The sequence below is a fragment of the Drosophila serrata genome, unplaced genomic scaffold (genome assembly GCF_035046125.1).
Source record: "Drosophila serrata isolate PLE 108 unplaced genomic scaffold, ASM3504612v1 contig_272, whole genome shotgun sequence".
Taxonomy (NCBI): Eukaryota; Metazoa; Arthropoda; class Insecta; order Diptera; family Drosophilidae; genus Drosophila; species Drosophila serrata.
Genome location: NW_028257170.1, coordinates 542668 through 560629, shown reverse-complemented (window position 1 = coordinate 560629; position 17962 = coordinate 542668). Strand labels below are relative to the sequence as shown.

The 17962-nt window shown below is 48.8% G+C and overlaps 4 protein-coding genes across 12 annotated transcripts; 1 reads left to right on the top strand and 3 right to left on the bottom strand.

The window, feature by feature from the left end:
* Window positions 1-50: 50 nt before the first annotated feature.
* Window positions 51-2818, bottom strand: LOC110176218 (U3 small nucleolar RNA-associated protein 14 homolog A). The gene has a single exon (XM_020942494.2). It carries the CDS (start codon window positions 2431-2433, stop codon window positions 88-90), a length of 2346 nt encoding a protein of 781 aa, XP_020798153.2. The 5' UTR covers window positions 2434-2818; the 3' UTR covers window positions 51-87.
* Window positions 2304-4792, top strand: mrn (general transcription factor IIH subunit 4 marionette). The gene is made up of 2 exons (XM_020942444.2): window positions 2304-3087; window positions 3143-4792. Exons 1-2 carry the CDS (start codon window positions 2795-2797, stop codon window positions 4344-4346), a joined length of 1497 nt encoding a protein of 498 aa, XP_020798103.1. The 5' UTR covers window positions 2304-2794; the 3' UTR covers window positions 4347-4792.
* Window positions 4378-6920, bottom strand: Ufsp2 (UFM1 specific peptidase 2). Its single transcript, XM_020942442.2, has 2 exons — window positions 6766-6920; window positions 4378-6706 (listed from the first exon to the last, which is right to left on the bottom strand). The coding sequence occupies exons 1-2, from the start codon at window positions 6802-6804 to the stop codon at window positions 4913-4915; spliced, it is 1833 nt and encodes a 610-aa protein (XP_020798101.1). The 5' UTR covers window positions 6805-6920; the 3' UTR covers window positions 4378-4912.
* Window positions 6921-7808: 888 nt separating this feature from the next.
* dop (microtubule-associated serine/threonine (MAST) protein kinase dop) lies at window positions 7809-17768 on the bottom strand. Of its 9 annotated transcripts, XR_015271932.1 has the most exons (12): window positions 17615-17768; window positions 15043-15854; window positions 14137-14669; window positions 13517-14073; window positions 12198-13449; window positions 11708-12104; window positions 11293-11654; window positions 10078-11232; window positions 9707-10013; window positions 8697-9638; window positions 8262-8636; window positions 7809-8200 (listed from the first exon to the last, which is right to left on the bottom strand). XR_015271932.1 is itself a non-coding variant. In XM_086833799.1 (11 exons), the coding sequence occupies exons 2-11, from the start codon at window positions 15719-15721 to the stop codon at window positions 8455-8457; spliced, it is 6366 nt and encodes a 2121-aa protein (XP_086689925.1). In that variant the 5' UTR covers window positions 15722-15854; window positions 16959-17768; the 3' UTR covers window positions 7809-8454. The 9 variants fall into 9 exon arrangements, 8 of the variants coding, with proteins under 8 accessions (XP_086689925.1, XP_020798031.2, XP_086689926.1 ...); XM_086833799.1 differs by having other exon boundaries at window positions 7809-8636; window positions 16959-17768; XM_020942372.2 differs by having other exon boundaries at window positions 7809-8636.
* Window positions 17769-17962: the final 194 nt, after the last annotated feature.

Genomic DNA, 17962 nt, shown 5'->3' with positions numbered 1-17962 from the left:
ATATAATTTTAAATTTAAAAAGAAATCCATAATTAAGCCACTTCACTCTCTTAAAGTTTTAAAGAAATTTATTCCCGTATTTACATTCTAGTTCTTAGCTTTCGACTGCTTGGGCGGCACTTTCGGTATGCGCTGTATCCTCTTGTCTACAATGTGGCGCAAACGTCTATCCGGCTTGACCAGCTCGCTCTCGTTCATCGGCTCGATGACCTGGCCCTTGAGTGTGATGACCGAGGGTCGGGTTAGCATCCGGAAGGCCGTTTCCGGCACAAAGTTGCGGCCAATGGGTGCCCGGATACTGGCTTCGTAGTCGGCCACGGATCGGAAGGGAAATGGTAGACTGGAGACCTTGTGCTCGCGTGCCTTCTTGCAGCTCTTCTCGTTCACGTAGAGGTTGTCCTTGTTATCATCGCGACGCTTTTCCGGGGCAGCTAGCTTCAGGAGAAGTCGCTTGTTGCGCCGTTCGACCACCTCCTTGGAAATGCCAGCACCAGCCCAGGAACCCCAGCCCGGCATGAACAGCTGCAGCTCTGTGTTCTTTAGTTCCGAGTCCTTGGTTTTGTCTCGATTAAAGTCAGCCACTATGTCATCGTCCTCGAAGGCCTGACTAACAGTTAGCTGATGTTCGGCTGCCGCCGCATCGTCTTCATCATCATAGTCCGCCTCATCATCATCCATCAGAGCATCACCGATGCCACCGGCTGAACGGCTGGTCTTCTTTTGGGTGAACACCAGAGTGGTCACCTTATTGGGATCTACAGTGTCCACTATTGCCGGTGGAGTTTCCTTACTATCCTCAACGGGGGGAGTTATTTTCTGGGTCTGCTCTTCCGTTTCGTCTCCATAATTCAAAGGCTCATCAATTTCCACCCGCTGATTGGTCTTTTTTAGTTCCAGATCTTTCAGATTCTTCAGTGCATCCTTTTTCTTTTTCGCCTTTTTGCCTTTGGCAGGAGCTGCCTTGAGCTTATCTACAAGTTGCTTCAGCTTCTCCAGCTTCTTGGTTAGCTTGGCTCTTATCTGGTCGTCGTGTTTCTCGAAGATGTCATCAATGCTTCGGGTTTGCTCCTTTGATTGACTTTCGGAGGCGACACTGGGTTCAACTTCTTCCACTGTCCAGCCATTTTCTATTTTAACCTTTGATTTTTTAACTATTTTCTTAGCAGGCTTTGCTTTTGGCTTTTCCTCCCCCCTAGGCAAGTCCTGATTTTCATCTTCCTGACTTTCCTGCTCTTCTTCCATGTCTCTACGATGTTCTTCTAATAACTTCTCATTGTGATTTCGGTTCGTCCAATATTGTCGCCAATTGCCACCTTCATCATCACCGTTGCCATTGCTTTCCGTGTTATCCGCAGCCTTTCGCTTTGTCCAGGGATTAAAGGGGTCGTAGTCTTCCTGGTTTTCCTCTTCCAAAGCCACTCGCTTCCTACTCGACTCGTCCTCGCTGTCAGACTCCTGCTTCTTCTGTGTTAACTCCCTGCTAACAGCCAATTGCTCAGCCAGATCCTTACGCACATCCTTGTCGTATTTGGCTCGGACCTGAAGATTCTTGGCCCAGGTACCGGTGTTCTTATGTCGCAGGCTGGCTCGTTCCTGCACACGACTCTTCTCCAGGGCATTCAGCTTTTCGAGAGCCGCTTCTGGGTTTGTTTTCTGCAAAAGCTCGAACTCCTTCATCTGCTCCAGCATCTTTTGGCGCTTCTGCAGTTTGTGATACTTCTTGGACTTAATTTTGTTTTGCATGCGCTCCTTGGCTGACTTCTGGGACTCGCGCATCTTCAGGTAGGCCAACTCCTTGCGGCGGGCGAAGAGCTCATCCCTAGTGAGTTTCTTTTGCAGTAGCTGGCTCTCCTTTTTGGCCAGTGCCTTCTCATCCGTGGTGTCACCAATTTGCGCTTTGCGTAGCTCACGCAGCTTGAGGTTGCTGGCCTCGAGCTCCTTGGCAAGTTCTGATTTAAGGCTTGTTTTCAGCGGACGCGCATTTGCCGCAGTGTTTACGTAAATCGTATCAGTTTTCATGGGAAAGACCTGCGTCTCTGCCGATCGCTGTTGGGCCACCACAGCGTCCCAGCGGCCCAGCTTCTTGGTCACTCCCTCGTAGCCAATGGTTCGCTTAATGCGATCCGCTGATGGCTTCTCTAGTGGCTTCTCCAGCACCTTTTTGGTGCTCTGAACATTCTTAAGCTTCTTGCCTGTCTGGCTGTGCTTGGTAGAGGTGCGAAGGATCTGCACCAAGTCGTTGAGACCCACCGCCCTGGGAGCCCGATCAGTTGCGGACGACGACACGCTCTTCACCAGCTGGAACTCATCTTGGCGGGTCTGACGCTCGTCGCGCGTTGACTTCTGGATGTGCTGCACGTTGCCCAGACTGCCGATGGCCTGCAGCAGCTTTTTGTGTGCCTTTGGATTGTATTGCTCCTCATCGTCACTCATGATTAGGTTAAATTATTGGCTAAATTCAACAATAATAAACGAGTGAATTCACAGCGCACGTGTGCAAGGCAACAGCTGGATTGTTATCGATAATAAGAACTATCGTTTGTCAATTCAACGGTAGGCACAATATTGGATGTATATTAAAATATACATATTTAATTTAATGACATTAATTAAGTTATTTACGTGGTTTTCGTGATTTAATGTAACTTTTTAATTTTGATGTCATATAACAAATCGCAGTGCCTGTGGGCCTATCAAAACTATCGATAGGTGACCGGCACCGGCACAAAAGTAAAACCGATTATCGCTGCCCTTCTTTTGTTTACAAATTTATTTTGGGGACGGTGTGTGCGCCATGGCCGACACGAAATCTGGACGCCATGCAGCGGCCAGTGGCAGTGGCACCAGTGGGCTTACTCCCCTGGTGCAGGGACCGGAGAACCTGGAGTGCAAGGACTTTCAGGAGTATCTGCGCACCCGGCAAACGCCGGAGACTCTGGAGAAGCTATACAACTATCCGCCGATCTGCTTGGCCGTCTTCCGGGAACTGCCCGAGCTGGCTAGGCAGTTTATCATACGCATTCTGTTTGTGGATCAACCAGTGCCGCAGGCGGTAGTCACATCCTGGGGTGCACAACGTTTTGCCAAGTGAGATCGATCTCTTGCAATACTTGGAAGAATTCTACTAAATCTGTTTCTACAGGGATCAATCGGAGGCCACAAGCTGCTTGACAGCGTTGAATGTCTGGCGGGTTACCGCTATTCCCGGAGGCCTCACAGCCTGGGAACTTTCGCCCACGTTTAAGAAGAGCGTGCGCCAAGTGCTGCTCGGCGGTGGAAAACCGTGGCCCATGACTAACACGCTAGAGAAGGACTCCAAGCCCAGGGACATTGCCTTCCTAGATACCTATGCCATGTCTCGCTGGCGCTGTGTCCTCCACTACATGGTGGGAACGGGAAATCGCAACGGCACCGATGCAGAGGCAATTAGTCCGGATGCTGTGCGGATTCTGCTGCATGCCAATCTGATGAAGCGTGATGACCGGGATGGAATCACTATTACCAGGCAAGGATTTCAGTTCCTGCTGCTGGATACACGGGCGCAGGTGTGGCACTTTATGCTCCAGTATCTGGACACGTGCGAGGAGCGAGGCATCTCTCTGCCCGAATGCCTCTCCATGCTGTTCCAGCTGAGCTTCTCCACTTTGGGACGGGACTACAGCTCGGAGGGCATGAACAATCAGATGTTGACCTTCCTGCAGCATCTAAGAGAGTTTGGGTTGGTCTTCCAGCGGAAACGCAAGGAGGGACGCTTCTATCCCACCCGCTTGGCCCTGAATGTGACCAGCAAGGAGGCAGCGGCCACCGCTACAGTGGCCACCAATGAGGAGGAGGGCGTCCAGGACTCTGGCTACATCGTTGTGGAGACTAATTACCGTGTGTACGCCTACACGGATTCCCCACTTCAGGTGGCTGTCCTCGGTCTGTTTACGCAGCTTCTCTACCGCTTCCCCAATCTCGTCGTGGGCGTGCTAACCCGCGATTCGGTGCGCCAGGCGTTGCGTGGTGGCATCACAGCGGAGCAGATTGTCTCGTATCTGGAGCAGTATGCGCATCCCAACATGCGATTGGTCGAGTCAGCCATTCAGTCGAAATCCTGCCTGCCACCGACGGTCGTCGACCAGATCAAGCTGTGGGAAATGGAGCGCAATCGCTTCACCTACACGGAGGGCGTTGTCTATAATCAGTTCCTGTCTCAAACCGACTTTGTAACGCTGCGTGACTACGCCCAGTCGATCCATGTTCTGGTGTGGCAGAACGAACGAACGCGTACCATGGTCGTCCAGAAGAATGGCCATGACGACGTCAAGCGGTACTGGAAGAAGTACTCAAAGAGTGGTGTCTAATTCAGAAGGGGAGCTTGAGTAGAGTTCGTAGTTTCGTATGATATATAAGCTAGCATTTAATTTATTGCAGTAATTAAAACAGAGAGAAATATGGAAAGAAATTACACGCAAAGAGACCACATTAAAGCTAGTACTTTAAGCTGGGTTCGATTTCTGTGTATAAGATCTGGTTAGGAATACCTCAGGAGCCAAAAAGCTGATCTATAAAGTCCCTCTAACTGGGTTTCATGCAAACTTATAACTCTTGCCTTGTAAAAGAGGCACGGAAATTAAGTTTACTTAAGAAAAAATGAAACTAAATACAAAAATAAATATTTCGCTCAAATAATTTTTATGTACAAATGACAGCTGACCTTTTTTTTGCTTTTAAACTTAAACATCTTCAATTAAAATTAAAGAAAATCTCTCAATAAATTCCTTTTTGAAAGAGAGAACACTCAACCGAAGACCAAACTATGGGTTGTTCACGAACTTCTTGGGATATTTCTTAAAAAGTAGACATATATCGACCCCATCCTACCTAAGAGTGTCATTGGAAACGTATAACCCTCTTCCCTGGGAAGGACTTAATACAAGATCGGCCTTTGGGGCATGCAAAGATTGTAGTAGCTGCCCTTAGTCCAGAAATCCATGCCCTTCCAGCCGCACCAGCCCTTAATTTGAATGGTGGCCAGATCATCTGCACCTGTGTAATGAGGATCCAGAATCAAAAACTTCACCTGACCCGTCTGCACGCAATAGTCCACGCCGATAATGGTGTGGGCCAGCACACCGCCGCCGATCATCACTGGGGTGCCCTGCGTCTGGAAATGCATGGCCAGCTCAGAGGCAATGGTGGCCAATTCCGCACCAGAGGCCACATGCAGGATCTTGGAGTCAACGTTGAGGAATCCCTGCAGGCACATGCTGATCTCTGTCGAGCCAATCCACTGGGAGGAACCCACAAAGGCGGCCGGCTTGTCGTTGATCTTGTGCAGATATTCCTGCACCTCCAAGTGTGTCGGTATCGGTGCGTTCGTATAACCCTGCAGGACGAACCAGGAGCAGATCGTCTGCAGGGAGCGGTATGCGCAGCCCCATCCCTTATCCTGCACCTGTTGCTGCAGGTAGTGGTAGTAGTGGTAGTTTCCATTCACTAAGTACTCCTTGCCATCGGTCACGCCGCTGGGCCGGACTCCAATGTGGGTGTTCATCAGTGGGGCCCACGGAGCATCCTCCGCTTCCACCAGGAATCGCATCTGGTTTGCCCTGCGGAAATAGGGACGGCTAACAGGCAGGGCGAACTGCCGGTGGAGACGCTTGCGTCTCTCCTGCATGTTCGGGTCGTCGTCACCCAGATCCTCAAGATACGCGCAGCTCACGAAGTGTCCAAACTCCTGGGGATAGAAGTGATAGCTCACCGGCACCAGCAGCTTGCCACTCTCCGTTTCGGTGAGGTGTTCGATTAGGCTCAACTCGAATAACCGCAGGGCCCGACAGATGCTCTCGATGAGCACGTCGTACAGCCGCTGCAGCTTGGTCTTTCTGCACAGAATGGCCATGGCTTCTATCTCCAATGGCACCTGGACACGGGTCTGCTCTTCGGTGGTCACAGCAATGCTGAGAGCCGGATGCGGCGGTGAGTTTCGAGCCACGGGGTCACGGCTGCGACAGCGCATCACATCGATGGGAATCACTTCGTAGTCACAGCCAGTGGGGGCCAGGTGCTTCGCTGGCGCAGCATTCTGGCTCGCCTTTGACGGCTTCTTTTTCTCGTTCTCCTTCTCGGGCTGCCCGGGATTGGGAATGGCGTCAATTAGATCCTGGATCTGCGATTCACCACCGGTAAACCGCGTGTCTAGCGGACCACAGCTGCTGATAAAGATCTTGGTTTGCGGCACATTAAAGACCAGGGTGCCATCGGCCACCCGCTTGCGCAGCACATGCATCTCCCGTGCCACGGACTCCGGTGTGGGCGCGGTTTGCAGGTAGAAGCCGCACTGCAGCCGGGTGAAGCAGAAGTCGCTGTACAGCTGCTCGGCCTCCATCACCTCGTAGGGCACCTCCTCTAGCTTGCCGTGTACAAAGAATGAGGCTCTCATGCCCACCAAAGTGCCCAGCTGGCACTGCAACAAGATGGGATTGTCCGTAATATCCACTGATTTGATGACCTCATTAAGGTGCGCCTCGCCGTCGCTGCAGTCGCCGAATTTGACCAAACCACAGAGATCCAGCTCCGCTGGGAATCTGTGCTGGATTTGCTCATAGTTCAACTGGCCCAAACTGGACTCAATGTTGAAACTCAAAAGGAGTAATGTCCCGTCACCGTAGAAAACTCCATACAAACAGCCACTGCACTGTTGCTTTGTTCGCTCCAAACGCTAAAATCGGAGAGCTTCAGATTAAGAATCCTCGATCTAGGATATTGTTGAGGCCTTACCTTAAGTAGGAATGCGGAAATCTTCAGTTTGGGCAGCATGTTTGCGTAAAATAAACAAATTGAAGATAAAGTAAACGCGGCCACAAGCGCAATTGCACAGCTGGCAAAATTTACATTTATCGATAACAGCGATAACACTGTGGCCTTAGACCTATCGTCAGGGGCTTAGAGAAAAGGGATCAATAAGCGGTAAGAAAGCCTCTGGAAATTTAATTTAAAATCCATTTCCCCCTTATGCATATAATATGTTCCTTGGGAATTATGGAGTTAATTAATAATTAATATTAATTGAAAGAAAGAATTAATTAAAGAATTAACCAACACATAAAATAAAACCCCGCTAAGTTTCCATATAGGGTTCGAAATGTATTAATAATAATAAAGTATAAATAATAATAAAAATAAAAAAACAATAAATAGGAAAAAATAAGCTTACATCGGGAAGCCGAAGTTTGTATACCCATGCAGTTTAATTAAGCAAATCATCGTAAAGAGGCCAAAAGTACATTAATTTCAATTCGGAATGCTTATAAATTATTATATTAATAAATCTGCATACTCAATTTATAATTTTAGAAAATTTTAATTTTTATCCATTTTTTTTACAATTTGAACAATGTAACCTCTTATAAACTTTTTGAAAAATTTTAAAAATTTGTAAATTTTATTTTTCGACCGGAAATGATTACATCGACTCGGATGTTGATGCTGATCAAGAATATATATAATTTATGGGGTCGGAAATGATTCCTTCACTGATTTTTAAGCTTATGACTGAAATTATAATACTACAAGAGCGGAGCTAATTTCGGCATAGTTTTGAGTTTGTAATTAAAAACTTTAATTAAAAAAGAAAAAATGAGTTACACTTTTCTACTGGACGTGGCTAGATCGACACTGCTGTTGATGGTGAATAATTATAATAATGGCTTATAGATATAAAAGGTAATAAGAAAATGTTGAACAAATGGGGAAATATGTTAAAACTATAACGCTTTTTGAAAACTAAATATTCCCTTTAGTCCAGAAATTTAAAAATCTTGTTTTTTAATACACACACATATATAACACATTTATTTAATATAGAATTTATATTGCATTCTCGGCATAGTGTATAGATTCGCAAAAAATGTTATAAACGAGACACGACTGGGCGTATTCCGCTCCAAATGACTCTGCTCCTCCTGCTTCTACTCTTCCTTCTTTAGACAGACTTCGTTTCTTATCCGTAGTCCACAATTCGTTAATATTCTATCAATGTTTCACATTTATATACAGTACATAATTGCGTGGGTGCCTCTTGGATTTGCTTCAACTGGAATATCGTGTTCGTTTTGTCTCGTGCCTACTATAATTTACACTAAGAATTATTTTTTTGTTTTTCAAGCGATTTTCCTTTATGTTTTATGTTTTAGTTTTGACATGCTACAAGCTACTGGGTTTTAAGAATTCTCTAATTAATTTGCATTGCTAGAGTTGTGTAAAAGCAAGCTTACATCGAAGAAAAAGGAGTTTAAAACGCAATCCCTTGTTATATGTAATTATATATATATATTGAATTCCTGCGGCTGCCTCCTTCTTTCCTTCCACTTTCTCCTTTGTCTCCAAAGAACATCCAAGTTGAAATATTTAAACGCGGAACTTAAAGCACAAGCATCCGTATCCATCACGGCGGCTGCTGCACTGGCGCTACTTCCTCTGCTTGGCAGCAGAAGTGGCTGCTGTTGGGGCTGATGCTGTTGCAGTTCCACCCGTCGAGTCCTTGCGTGGTCCCGTGGTAATAGTCACGCTGGGACTGGCAGGCTTTGTCGTTGTCATCGAAGTCTTGCAGCCACTGATGTTCGGAGGCTTGGCTTTGGATGTGGGCTTTCCTGTGAAGAAAACAATATATATTTAAAATTTCCTTAAATTTTAAGTGTTCAAACCCTCACCTAGATCTATCTTCTTGGCCTTGCCAGCTGGCTCCATCTCTGGCTGCTCGGTGGCCTTCACCTTTGTCGGCTTCTCCAGTGTTTGCGTTGGCGATGACGATGTGGACTCACCCTCGGCATACTCCTCGATGGCTGGCATGAATCCCTCGGATATGCAGCTGATGTTGTCCTGAGTGCTGCTGGTGGGCGAGTCCTTTTCCTCGGCAATGCGTGGCAATGGCTCACAGTTGGCCAGAGTGACCTCTGTGGCAGTCGTGGCGGCTGTTTCCCCCTGGGTTTGCCGCTGAGATTCCTCAGGCGGTGCTGATGCCGTCACCACTTGCTGCTGCTGTTGTGGCGGTTGAGCTGTGCTCCCTGCTCCTCCATTGGAGCCTGGCGTTGACCGCCAAGTGGTAGCCACCACGCGCTGTGTGTGTGTTGGCTGCTTAATTGGCGGCGAGCAGCAGAGTGGTGATATCTTTGTCTCCGCACTGCGCGGATGCAGTCGATCCGGAGACAAGGCTCTCCTCAGCAGCGGCGAACTGGGTTCTGCTGACTTTGTCCGAGCAAACCCGCCCTTCTTGCTGTTAGCACTCACCGCTCCCGTTTGCAGTGTGGGCAGGGTGCTGCCCGGACTGTAAGACTGTGTGGTGTTCGAGGCACCTGGCTGATGTCCAACTAATGGAAAGGCCAAGGGCGATGGAGATCTTGTGGGCGACGACGGCAGCGGCGAAGGTGATGGAGTTCGTGCCAACGGCGACAGCGGGATGTGACCCACTGACTTCCGCCGGTTGGGCAGCGAATTGTTACTTGTGGTATGAAGGGTCTTCAACCCTCCGGCGGGATTGCTGGCATTGCCACCGCCACCTGCAATCACGGCGGTGGCTGCGTGCAGCTTGTGCTTGAGACCATGTAGGGTCGATGGACGCTGATACAGTTGCGGAACGACGCCAGTGGGTGACACTGAATGCATAGAGAAGATGTTATATACAAACTTGAAACTATTTAAAGTAATCGCATTGGCCTCTAACCTGGCACATTGCCCACTGAGGTGGGACTACTCCCAACGACGGCTCCCACATGGGGTAGGAGCACCACCTGCGTTGGCGGTGGGGCAGCCACAATGAGAGATGAGGGAGCCAAGGGAGCGGGAGCTGCTCCTGCATTAGAGCCACTCGAACCGGTGGGTGTGTTGGGAGATGACGATGAGGGCGAGGTGGATTGCGAGGAGGCCGAGTTGGCTGCTGACTGGCAGCAGCTGCTGCTGTGATACGAAGAGTCCAGGGGCGACAGATTTCTGGCCGAGGGAGTGGTGGGTGAACTGGTACCCGCGGAGAACTAAACAAGGGATTGATAATTAAATTATTAATAATTATAACTAAAATCTTATCCTAGACTCTACCTGCTGCATCTCCGCATTGGCACGCTTGCTACTAATCCTGCGGAACAACGAGGTTTTGCGCTTCTTATCGTGCTCCCGCTTCGTCTGCTTCTTCTGACGATTCAGCCCCTTCTTGGCCAGCTTGCTCTGCATGAGATCCCGTTTTCGTCCACCGCTCTGGATGCTGGTGTGCTCGAGCGGCGTGGCCCTTAGTGTAACATGCTCACCGCCACTCAGTAGTAGCTGCAGTACCTGCGTGTGGAACAGACCCTGCACTGCCTCCCCATTTACATGGGTAATGAGATCCGCCGGCCGCAAGCCTGCCTCGAAGGCCGGACTGCCCTCGTCCACAGCCATAACCAAATGGTGCATCGTATAGAAGTCTGTGTCGCCGTAGTACACCCGTATGGTATGCACCGTGAAGCCAAAGCCACGTGGTCCTCGTCGAATGATGATCGGTGGCTTCAGATTGGTCACCAAGGGGGAGAGCTCACGACACGGCGAGGTATCCCTGGAGCTGGCTGTGCTAGAGCCGTTGCCACCGCCGCCCGGAGATTGGATGCCGCATAGTTGAGCGGCCAATTGACTGTTGTCCAGCGATGTCATCAGGGAGAGACCCAAGGCGGAGGCCGATTTTACGATCGACCGGGACCGATGGTGCTTCATGCTGCCGCTACTGGTGCCGTCCATGGACTTAGGCTGATGCTGCAGAGCCAGCGGAGATTGTTCCCTTGGCAAGTTCATGTTCTCCGTGGAGGAGCTGCCGGCGGAAATGGTTTCATCTTCAATGGAGATGGAAAAGCGTGGCAAAATGTCCCGTGCGCAGACACCCTTTCGCTTTCGGTTGATTTGCGGCGAGAAGTCATCGCTGTCCGTTTGCGAGCTTTCAGGTGTGCTGCGCGAGAAGCTGCTGGCTGTTGGCGGCGGCGGTGTGGCCACCATGACGGCCTGTGTTTGAAATGGTGGCGGAGTAGCCGGTGTGCTTATAATCGTGGTGGTATTGGGTGGCATGCTGTGGCGCTGCTGCAGACGCTGTGGTGGCCCCTGAGTTGGCTGCTGCAGATAATGTTTCAGCATGCGCAGCTCTGCATCATTGCCAATGGTGACATTATGCAAGAGCTCGGGCAAGTAATCGGCATCCGGGGTGGAGGGCACTTTCAGGCAGCTGGATGAGAGCTGTGGACACAAAGGGGTTGTAAGAATAAAGAAGACACTAGAACCAAAGGCAATACTCACATCCAGCTTACGCAACTGCGGCGTATTCAGGAATTTGTTGACCACTCCCTCGTTGGAACCAGAACCTCTGCTGCTGCTGTTACCGCTTCCTGTTGCCAGGCCTGTTTTAAGCTTAGGCATGGCTCCAGTTGAAGAGACTCCCGGGATGGGTAAGGGATTCTCCTGTGCACGCGATGGCACAGATGTAAGGGGTGGTGGCCTGGTTCCATCAGTGGCCGTTGGAGGTGTGGCATGTCGCGACCAACTGTAATGCTGCTTTCTATATTGCGGCGTGTATGAGTTGAAGCTGCCAAAAACGGGTGTGTCATCCGTATCGTCCGTGTCCTCACCACCAAGATCATGATTATAGCGATCCATGCGAGCTGTTTGAGCAAGCAAGTTGCAGTTACGTAGCCAGTGAATAGAAAATACTTACTATCAAAGTAACTGGTATCATCCTCGTGGGATAATTGTGGCACGAATTCCGCCTTCTGACGCAGCAGTGAGTTCCAGTCCATGCCCAAAAAGTATTCGTGCTCCTTCATCTCCAGGGCACCCGTTTGAGTGCCCAAACGATCACGGGGATTCTGCTGCAACAGCTGTGAAATGATGTCCTTCGCCTCCGTTTGCACCGGCCAATCCTCGCTGTCCGGCCACTCGATGTCATCGTTGACGGTGTGCGCAAAGAGTTCCTCGGTTGTCTCACCAAAAAAGGGCACACAACCGATGAGGAACTCGTAGAGAATGATGCCCATGGACCACCAATCGACTGGCTTGCCATAGCCCTGGCGTAAGATAACCTCTGGAGCAATGTACTCGGGAGTACCATAAACCTTGAAAGGGAATATTTATAGTTAGCTTCTATATAACTTAATAAATTAAGAAGAATCCTTCTTGCCCAGTGATAAGTGGGTTAAATTCCTCACCTGCTTGTCGGAAAACTGTCTCGTCTCCGAGTCAATATATCCCTCGTACAGATTCGTGGCCAGCGACATGAGACCCATCTTGGAGAGGCCAAAGTCGGTGAGCTTAATGTGACCCAGGGCCGTAATTAGAAGGTTATCCGGCTTAAGGTCGCGATGGACAATGCCGTAGCTGTGCAGATACTCCACGGCTAATACTGTTTCGGCAAAATAGAAGCGCGCCATGTCCGCGGGCAGCGGACCGATATTCTTGAGCAGCGTGCCACAGTCTCCGCCCTCCACGTACTCCATCACCAGGCAGAGGTGCTTCTTCGTCTCGAACGAGCAGTACATGCTGACCACAAAGGGATTGTCCGCGAACGAGAGGATGTCGCGCTCGGCGAACACCTGTTCCACCTGGTTGCGCAGAATGAGATTATTCTTGTTGATTTTCTTCATAGCGAAGCGCTGACGGGTGGTTTTGTGCTTCACTAGGTAGACGGCTCCGTAGGCACCATTTGAGATCAGCTTGACGATGTCAAAGTCGTTTTCGTGGGGTGAGGGTTGTTGCTGCTGTTGGGCGGGCGCTCCTGTTAATCCTCCAGCACTGGCGCCCGGCCCAGTTCCACTGCTACTACTGCTTGTTCCTGCCTTCTCCTCACTTAGTTGACCAACGGCCATGGCAAAGGAGGGAGCCGTGTCACCCGTTGCCACTGGCGTCTGGGGTGGCTGTTGGGGCGTTGCTGTTCCACTTCCTGCATCCAAAGCAATTGAATCCAGAGCGAGGCTACTCAACTGCTTGGCTGCACTCGTCAGGGGCGAATTGAGGAGCAAACAACTTCCGCCTGGCTGCGTGGGATCTGCCATCACGGTGACCTGTTCCGAGCACATCTGCTGAGTCTCCCGCAACTCTTGCTGCAACTCGGCAATGGGATCCCGGTTTAGGCCAAGCTTATGGATAATATACTGCGGTATGTCCGCCTTGATCACCGGCATGGCCTTGGCCTGACCTTCTGCCGCTTCCAAAAGCTCGTAGAACTCCTGCGGATCAAATTCTAGGCATTCCAGCAACCGAGCCGGTCGCGAAATAATCAGCAATAGCTTCTTGATCACACCGCTCAGCTCGGCGGCTGCCTCCGGCGACTTCTCCTTGGTCTCCACCAGCAAACGCTCCAGATTCTCGCTCAGCTCGTAGAAATACTGCGAGGTTATCAGCTTGGCCTCCGATTTGTGCAAACAGTCCCTGGCCATTTCCAGCACTTGGTGGTGCACGAACCTAAAGGGGGTAGTCGGATTTAATTAAATGTAAATTCAAGTTCTGTATAACCGAAAAGTACACCCACCGAACTATCGGCTGCGAGTCCCGAAAGCTATTGCATGCTGCACTCTTGTTCTCGTTGATGAAGTGCTTCAGTCGCTCCTCCATTTGCTGGGTGGCCTTCGGAAAGCGTTCCTTGTATAATGTATTCATGACAGCAATCTCATTGTCCACAATCGGCGACCGTGATGGGCTGGACAGCGACCTGGAGCGTGGGCGAAAGTATGGCGACATCCGTCCCCCACCGGGCATTGCACTAGTCGAGGCGGAGCTGTTGGCAGATCCTCCACCAGTATGTTGTTGCTGTTGCCCACCGCAGGCGAGGCTCAGTTCGGCACAGCAACTGACACAAGACGCCGCCGCCGGTGGAATTAGTTTCTGTGGCTGAACGGGCTTCGGTGGCTGTGGCTGCTTCTGAGACACTGCCAGTAGCAGAGCACAGTGCTTGGGACAGTGCTGCTTAAGGTGCTCGGCACAGCAGGCGCCAGCGGCCACGGCAGCGGCATCCGCCTCCTGAACGCCGGGCGGAATGTTGTTGTGCGACGGCAATTGGTTGAGACCCTCCTGACTGGAGCACTGAGACTGTGTGGCAGAGAGACCCAACATTATTAATATTTATTTTCCTGTAAAATTCCTGAAACTCACCGATAAATTGGAGCTACCCGGTGTGGTGCCATAGCCAGAGGATGGCAATGAGGCCACCGACCATCGGCGTCCATCCACAACGCCACGGCAGGAGGCAATCCTTTTGATCGGAGCAAATGCAAATGGCATGGGCGAGTTGAGGCGCGGACTGTCCATGGGACTGGCCGAGTATGGGGAATGGGCTCTCGAACCGCCGGCCGCTGCAGCTGCCACTGCAGCCGCATTCGTTACCAAGCTGAGGCGATGATGAGCCACACCGCTCGATGACGAGGTGTTGCCAGCATTAGCACCACCTCCACCTCCAGAGCCCCGCATCACGACGCCGTGCAAATGATGATGATGATGCTTACCACCCAGACCGATGCCCGCACAGCTGCCCGATCGCGAGATGTTGTGCTGACCCATGGTTGAGCCAGGAGCCAGAATCGGTGGCGGCGGTGGGGCAGACAGTTCGTGGCGGAAATAGTTGCCAGTGAGACAAGGCGCTGACTTGCCCAGCGAGGAGTGGCGCATGCGCAGCAAATTGGAGGCTTCTGCAAGTGGAAATTATAATGTCAAAAATATTTATTTAATAATAAGTTATTCTTAATATTTTGTATCTTTAGTATTTAAATTAACAGCCCGACAGACGAATGATGGATGATCGAAACAGCCATATAGATATAGATATTATACAGATGCTAATTCGAAATACACATAATGAAGTCTGTTGTCACGCCTTTATCTGTAACAGCGTTAAAAATAGCCCGCAAACATGCGTTGTTCACGCTTATATCGTAATAATATTGTCGTTATTGAATGATTTCAAAAATAAAACCGAAAATTCCTAAGTTGAGAGTCTGTGAGTACTCTAACAATTATTATGACAATATATAGTTCTAGCAAATGTGTACATATAACTCTTACCGCTGCTGACTGCTCGCAGCGAGTTGGTGTGCTGCTGATAGGAAATCTTTCGCAGCAAGGCCGTATATCCTCGAGAGTGCAGCGATGTGGAACTTCCAGACAGGCCGCCCGATGAGCTCTTGGTTAGATTCAAATTGCGCATCATCGATGAGCCATTCACTGAGCTGTCATTGTGTCCAATAGACAGCTTAGCTGGTGACATGGGCAGCAGCTCGAGGCCACTGCAGGACTTTACACTGCTGTTGCAGGAGGATGAGGCTGCGGCCAAAGCGGCAGCCGCCATAGCTGCCTCCTGATCGGAGTCGTCGAAGATGAGAACGCGCGCCGAGTAGCTCGACTGCGGACGTATTCGCGATAAATTGGCCGTGCTCAAATGCCGCTTGGCCACCGGACTGCCCGAAGCGCCAGCAGCAGCTGAAGTGGTAGTGGTGCCACTGGTGGTGCTACTGTCGGCGGACGCAGAGCCAGATATCGACATGGCGTCGATCTCGCTGGCCACACTCCGGTTGATAAACTCCTGCTCCTGCTGCTCATCCCCCTTCTGTGGCGTAGAGGTGGATATCTTGCTGCCCAGAACGGCGCTAACTGAATGGGACGATGACGATGATGTTGAAGATGACGATGTTGCTGCTGAAGCAGCGGCAGCGGTAGCTGCAGCTCCCTCCTGGCGCTGGCTCATGATCTCGGGCTTGGGCTTCGTTCTCTCAGATCTGGGATCTATTAGCAGGCGACTCCCCGCATGTTGTTGTTGTTAATCTCCCGAGCGTTGTTGCTACAGGTCTTGGACATGGCGTTATTGTCGTCGGCGGCGGCTGCAATAAGGGAAAATTAATTAGCATACGAATGGCAAAGCGTTTCCCAGTTCAGTTCCTGCCCCGCTGACGATGCCCAGACACTTGGCAATTGCTTTCACACACAAACCAACCCCCCTCAGCTAATTAATCTCGTTGAGTTGTCACTTTGCACGAGCCGAAATGCAAAAAAAAGGGGCAATATAAATAAATAAATCTGTTTAAAGTGGAATGGAAATAAATTGATATGTATTACATCTACATATATACATACATACATATGTATAAAAACATACATCAGAAGCCTTCGCCCACTTGGCTGCGGGGTGAGATAGCCCAGAATTTTCACAACGAACAGGTGCCCGCGGAGGCTGAACAATGACTTCGAGCTGAAAGGGAGCTTTCATCCAACGAATGTCGTGAGTGTTTTGTGATTATACCCGGAGAAAGGCCTTTGTATAAGCAGGGGCGTGGCGGTATCAATAAATTATTCAATCAGCTGTACACTTTTTCAAAAAGTATTCGTGTTTTCTTAGGTACGTATTATATAGTTTGTGTACGTTTCCAGTTAATTTTTTGTATTTATTTAATAAAGATTGTGTTAGTAATAAATTATATATCTAGTGAAAAATGAAAACAAAATTAAAGGTTTAAAACACACCAATTATTACAAAATCAATGGTTTAAGTCTTTTATTTTGTAATAATTTTTTTATCATCTATGAAAAATATGTTGACATATGTATGTAGTAATATTATTTTTCAACTATTTGTATTATCTAACTGCATTTTTTTAATATTATTTTTCGATATATGTAATCTCCACGATTTATATTGATGTTTTTAGAATTATATCAATTTAATTAATAACCAGAAAACAGGTTCAAATAGGTTATATTACAAAGAAGAAATTATAGAAAAATTACTTGACATGTTAAATATTATAGCTTTTAAATTTAAGTCAAAGGCTATGTGTTGATTTATATATAAATTGTAGTTTACAAATTTTAAAATGTTTGTTCTGTTGAATATCTTCAGGGCTTTGTTACCCGGAGTTCCTATGTAGGTTTATGCCCCGTTTGCTTACCCTTTACCAGTTCTAGAAAGGGGCCCCTAAATTATCTACCGGATTATCATCTGCTTGTGGGGATCGGGATCTATCACGCCGCTGGAAATGGGTCGGGGCTATGCGGGGGTATTATAGCTGCTGTTCTGCTCGCGGTCGCAAATGGTGTTCCGAGGTTGTCTCGACGTTGTCGTAGTCCGAACTTGTGCGGTTATCAGCTCGCGTTTGTTTTCGTTTATTTTATTTATTTATTTTTTTTTTTTTTGGTTTTAGTGGCATTTATTTCCACACTAATACACACACACACATATGCACAGACACGTCTGGGGGGGTATTTGTTTAAATTTCGCCCACTCGAGGGCGAGACGCGCGAGTTATTCACATGATAATTGGATTCGCAAACACAACGTTCGCTATTTGCTCAGATTTGATTATATTTATATTGCACAGAACTCCAGCACCAGCACCAAGGGCAAAGGATTTTCGAGTCCAAATTAATTATGGCCAGAAAGTACAACAACAACGACAACAAAAACACCGATAGCCATGACAGACATACGGGCCACCCACACACACACACACCCACAAAGGCAGGCACACACACGCACACCGATTACGACGGGGGTTCGGCTCGGGGCAATGGCAATCCAGTCAGTGTCAAATAAGAAGGCGATTTTTCACTTTAATTGCCCGGGACACTTGATTTGGCACCTTACATTTTATACACAGTATAGGCGCTGTGCCTAACAATCACACACAAGCGTGCCTAGCACGCCTACGATGGTTATTATTTAATATTTTTAACAGCGAAAAAATCGTTGCAACAATATCAACCAGCCGAACGGTCACACCGCTAGAGATGACACTTTTGCAAGATATATTTTCAGTAGTTTGGAGCCCGTGAACGGAACTGCCAACTTTTGCACTGATTTCATCAAATTATTTTAATAAATAAGTTATATAAATAAAATTAACATTAGAGACTTGAGAATACAATGCCGAATTAGTAGAAAATACAGTTTGGATAATTATCTAACAAAATAATATGATATGATATTTATTTT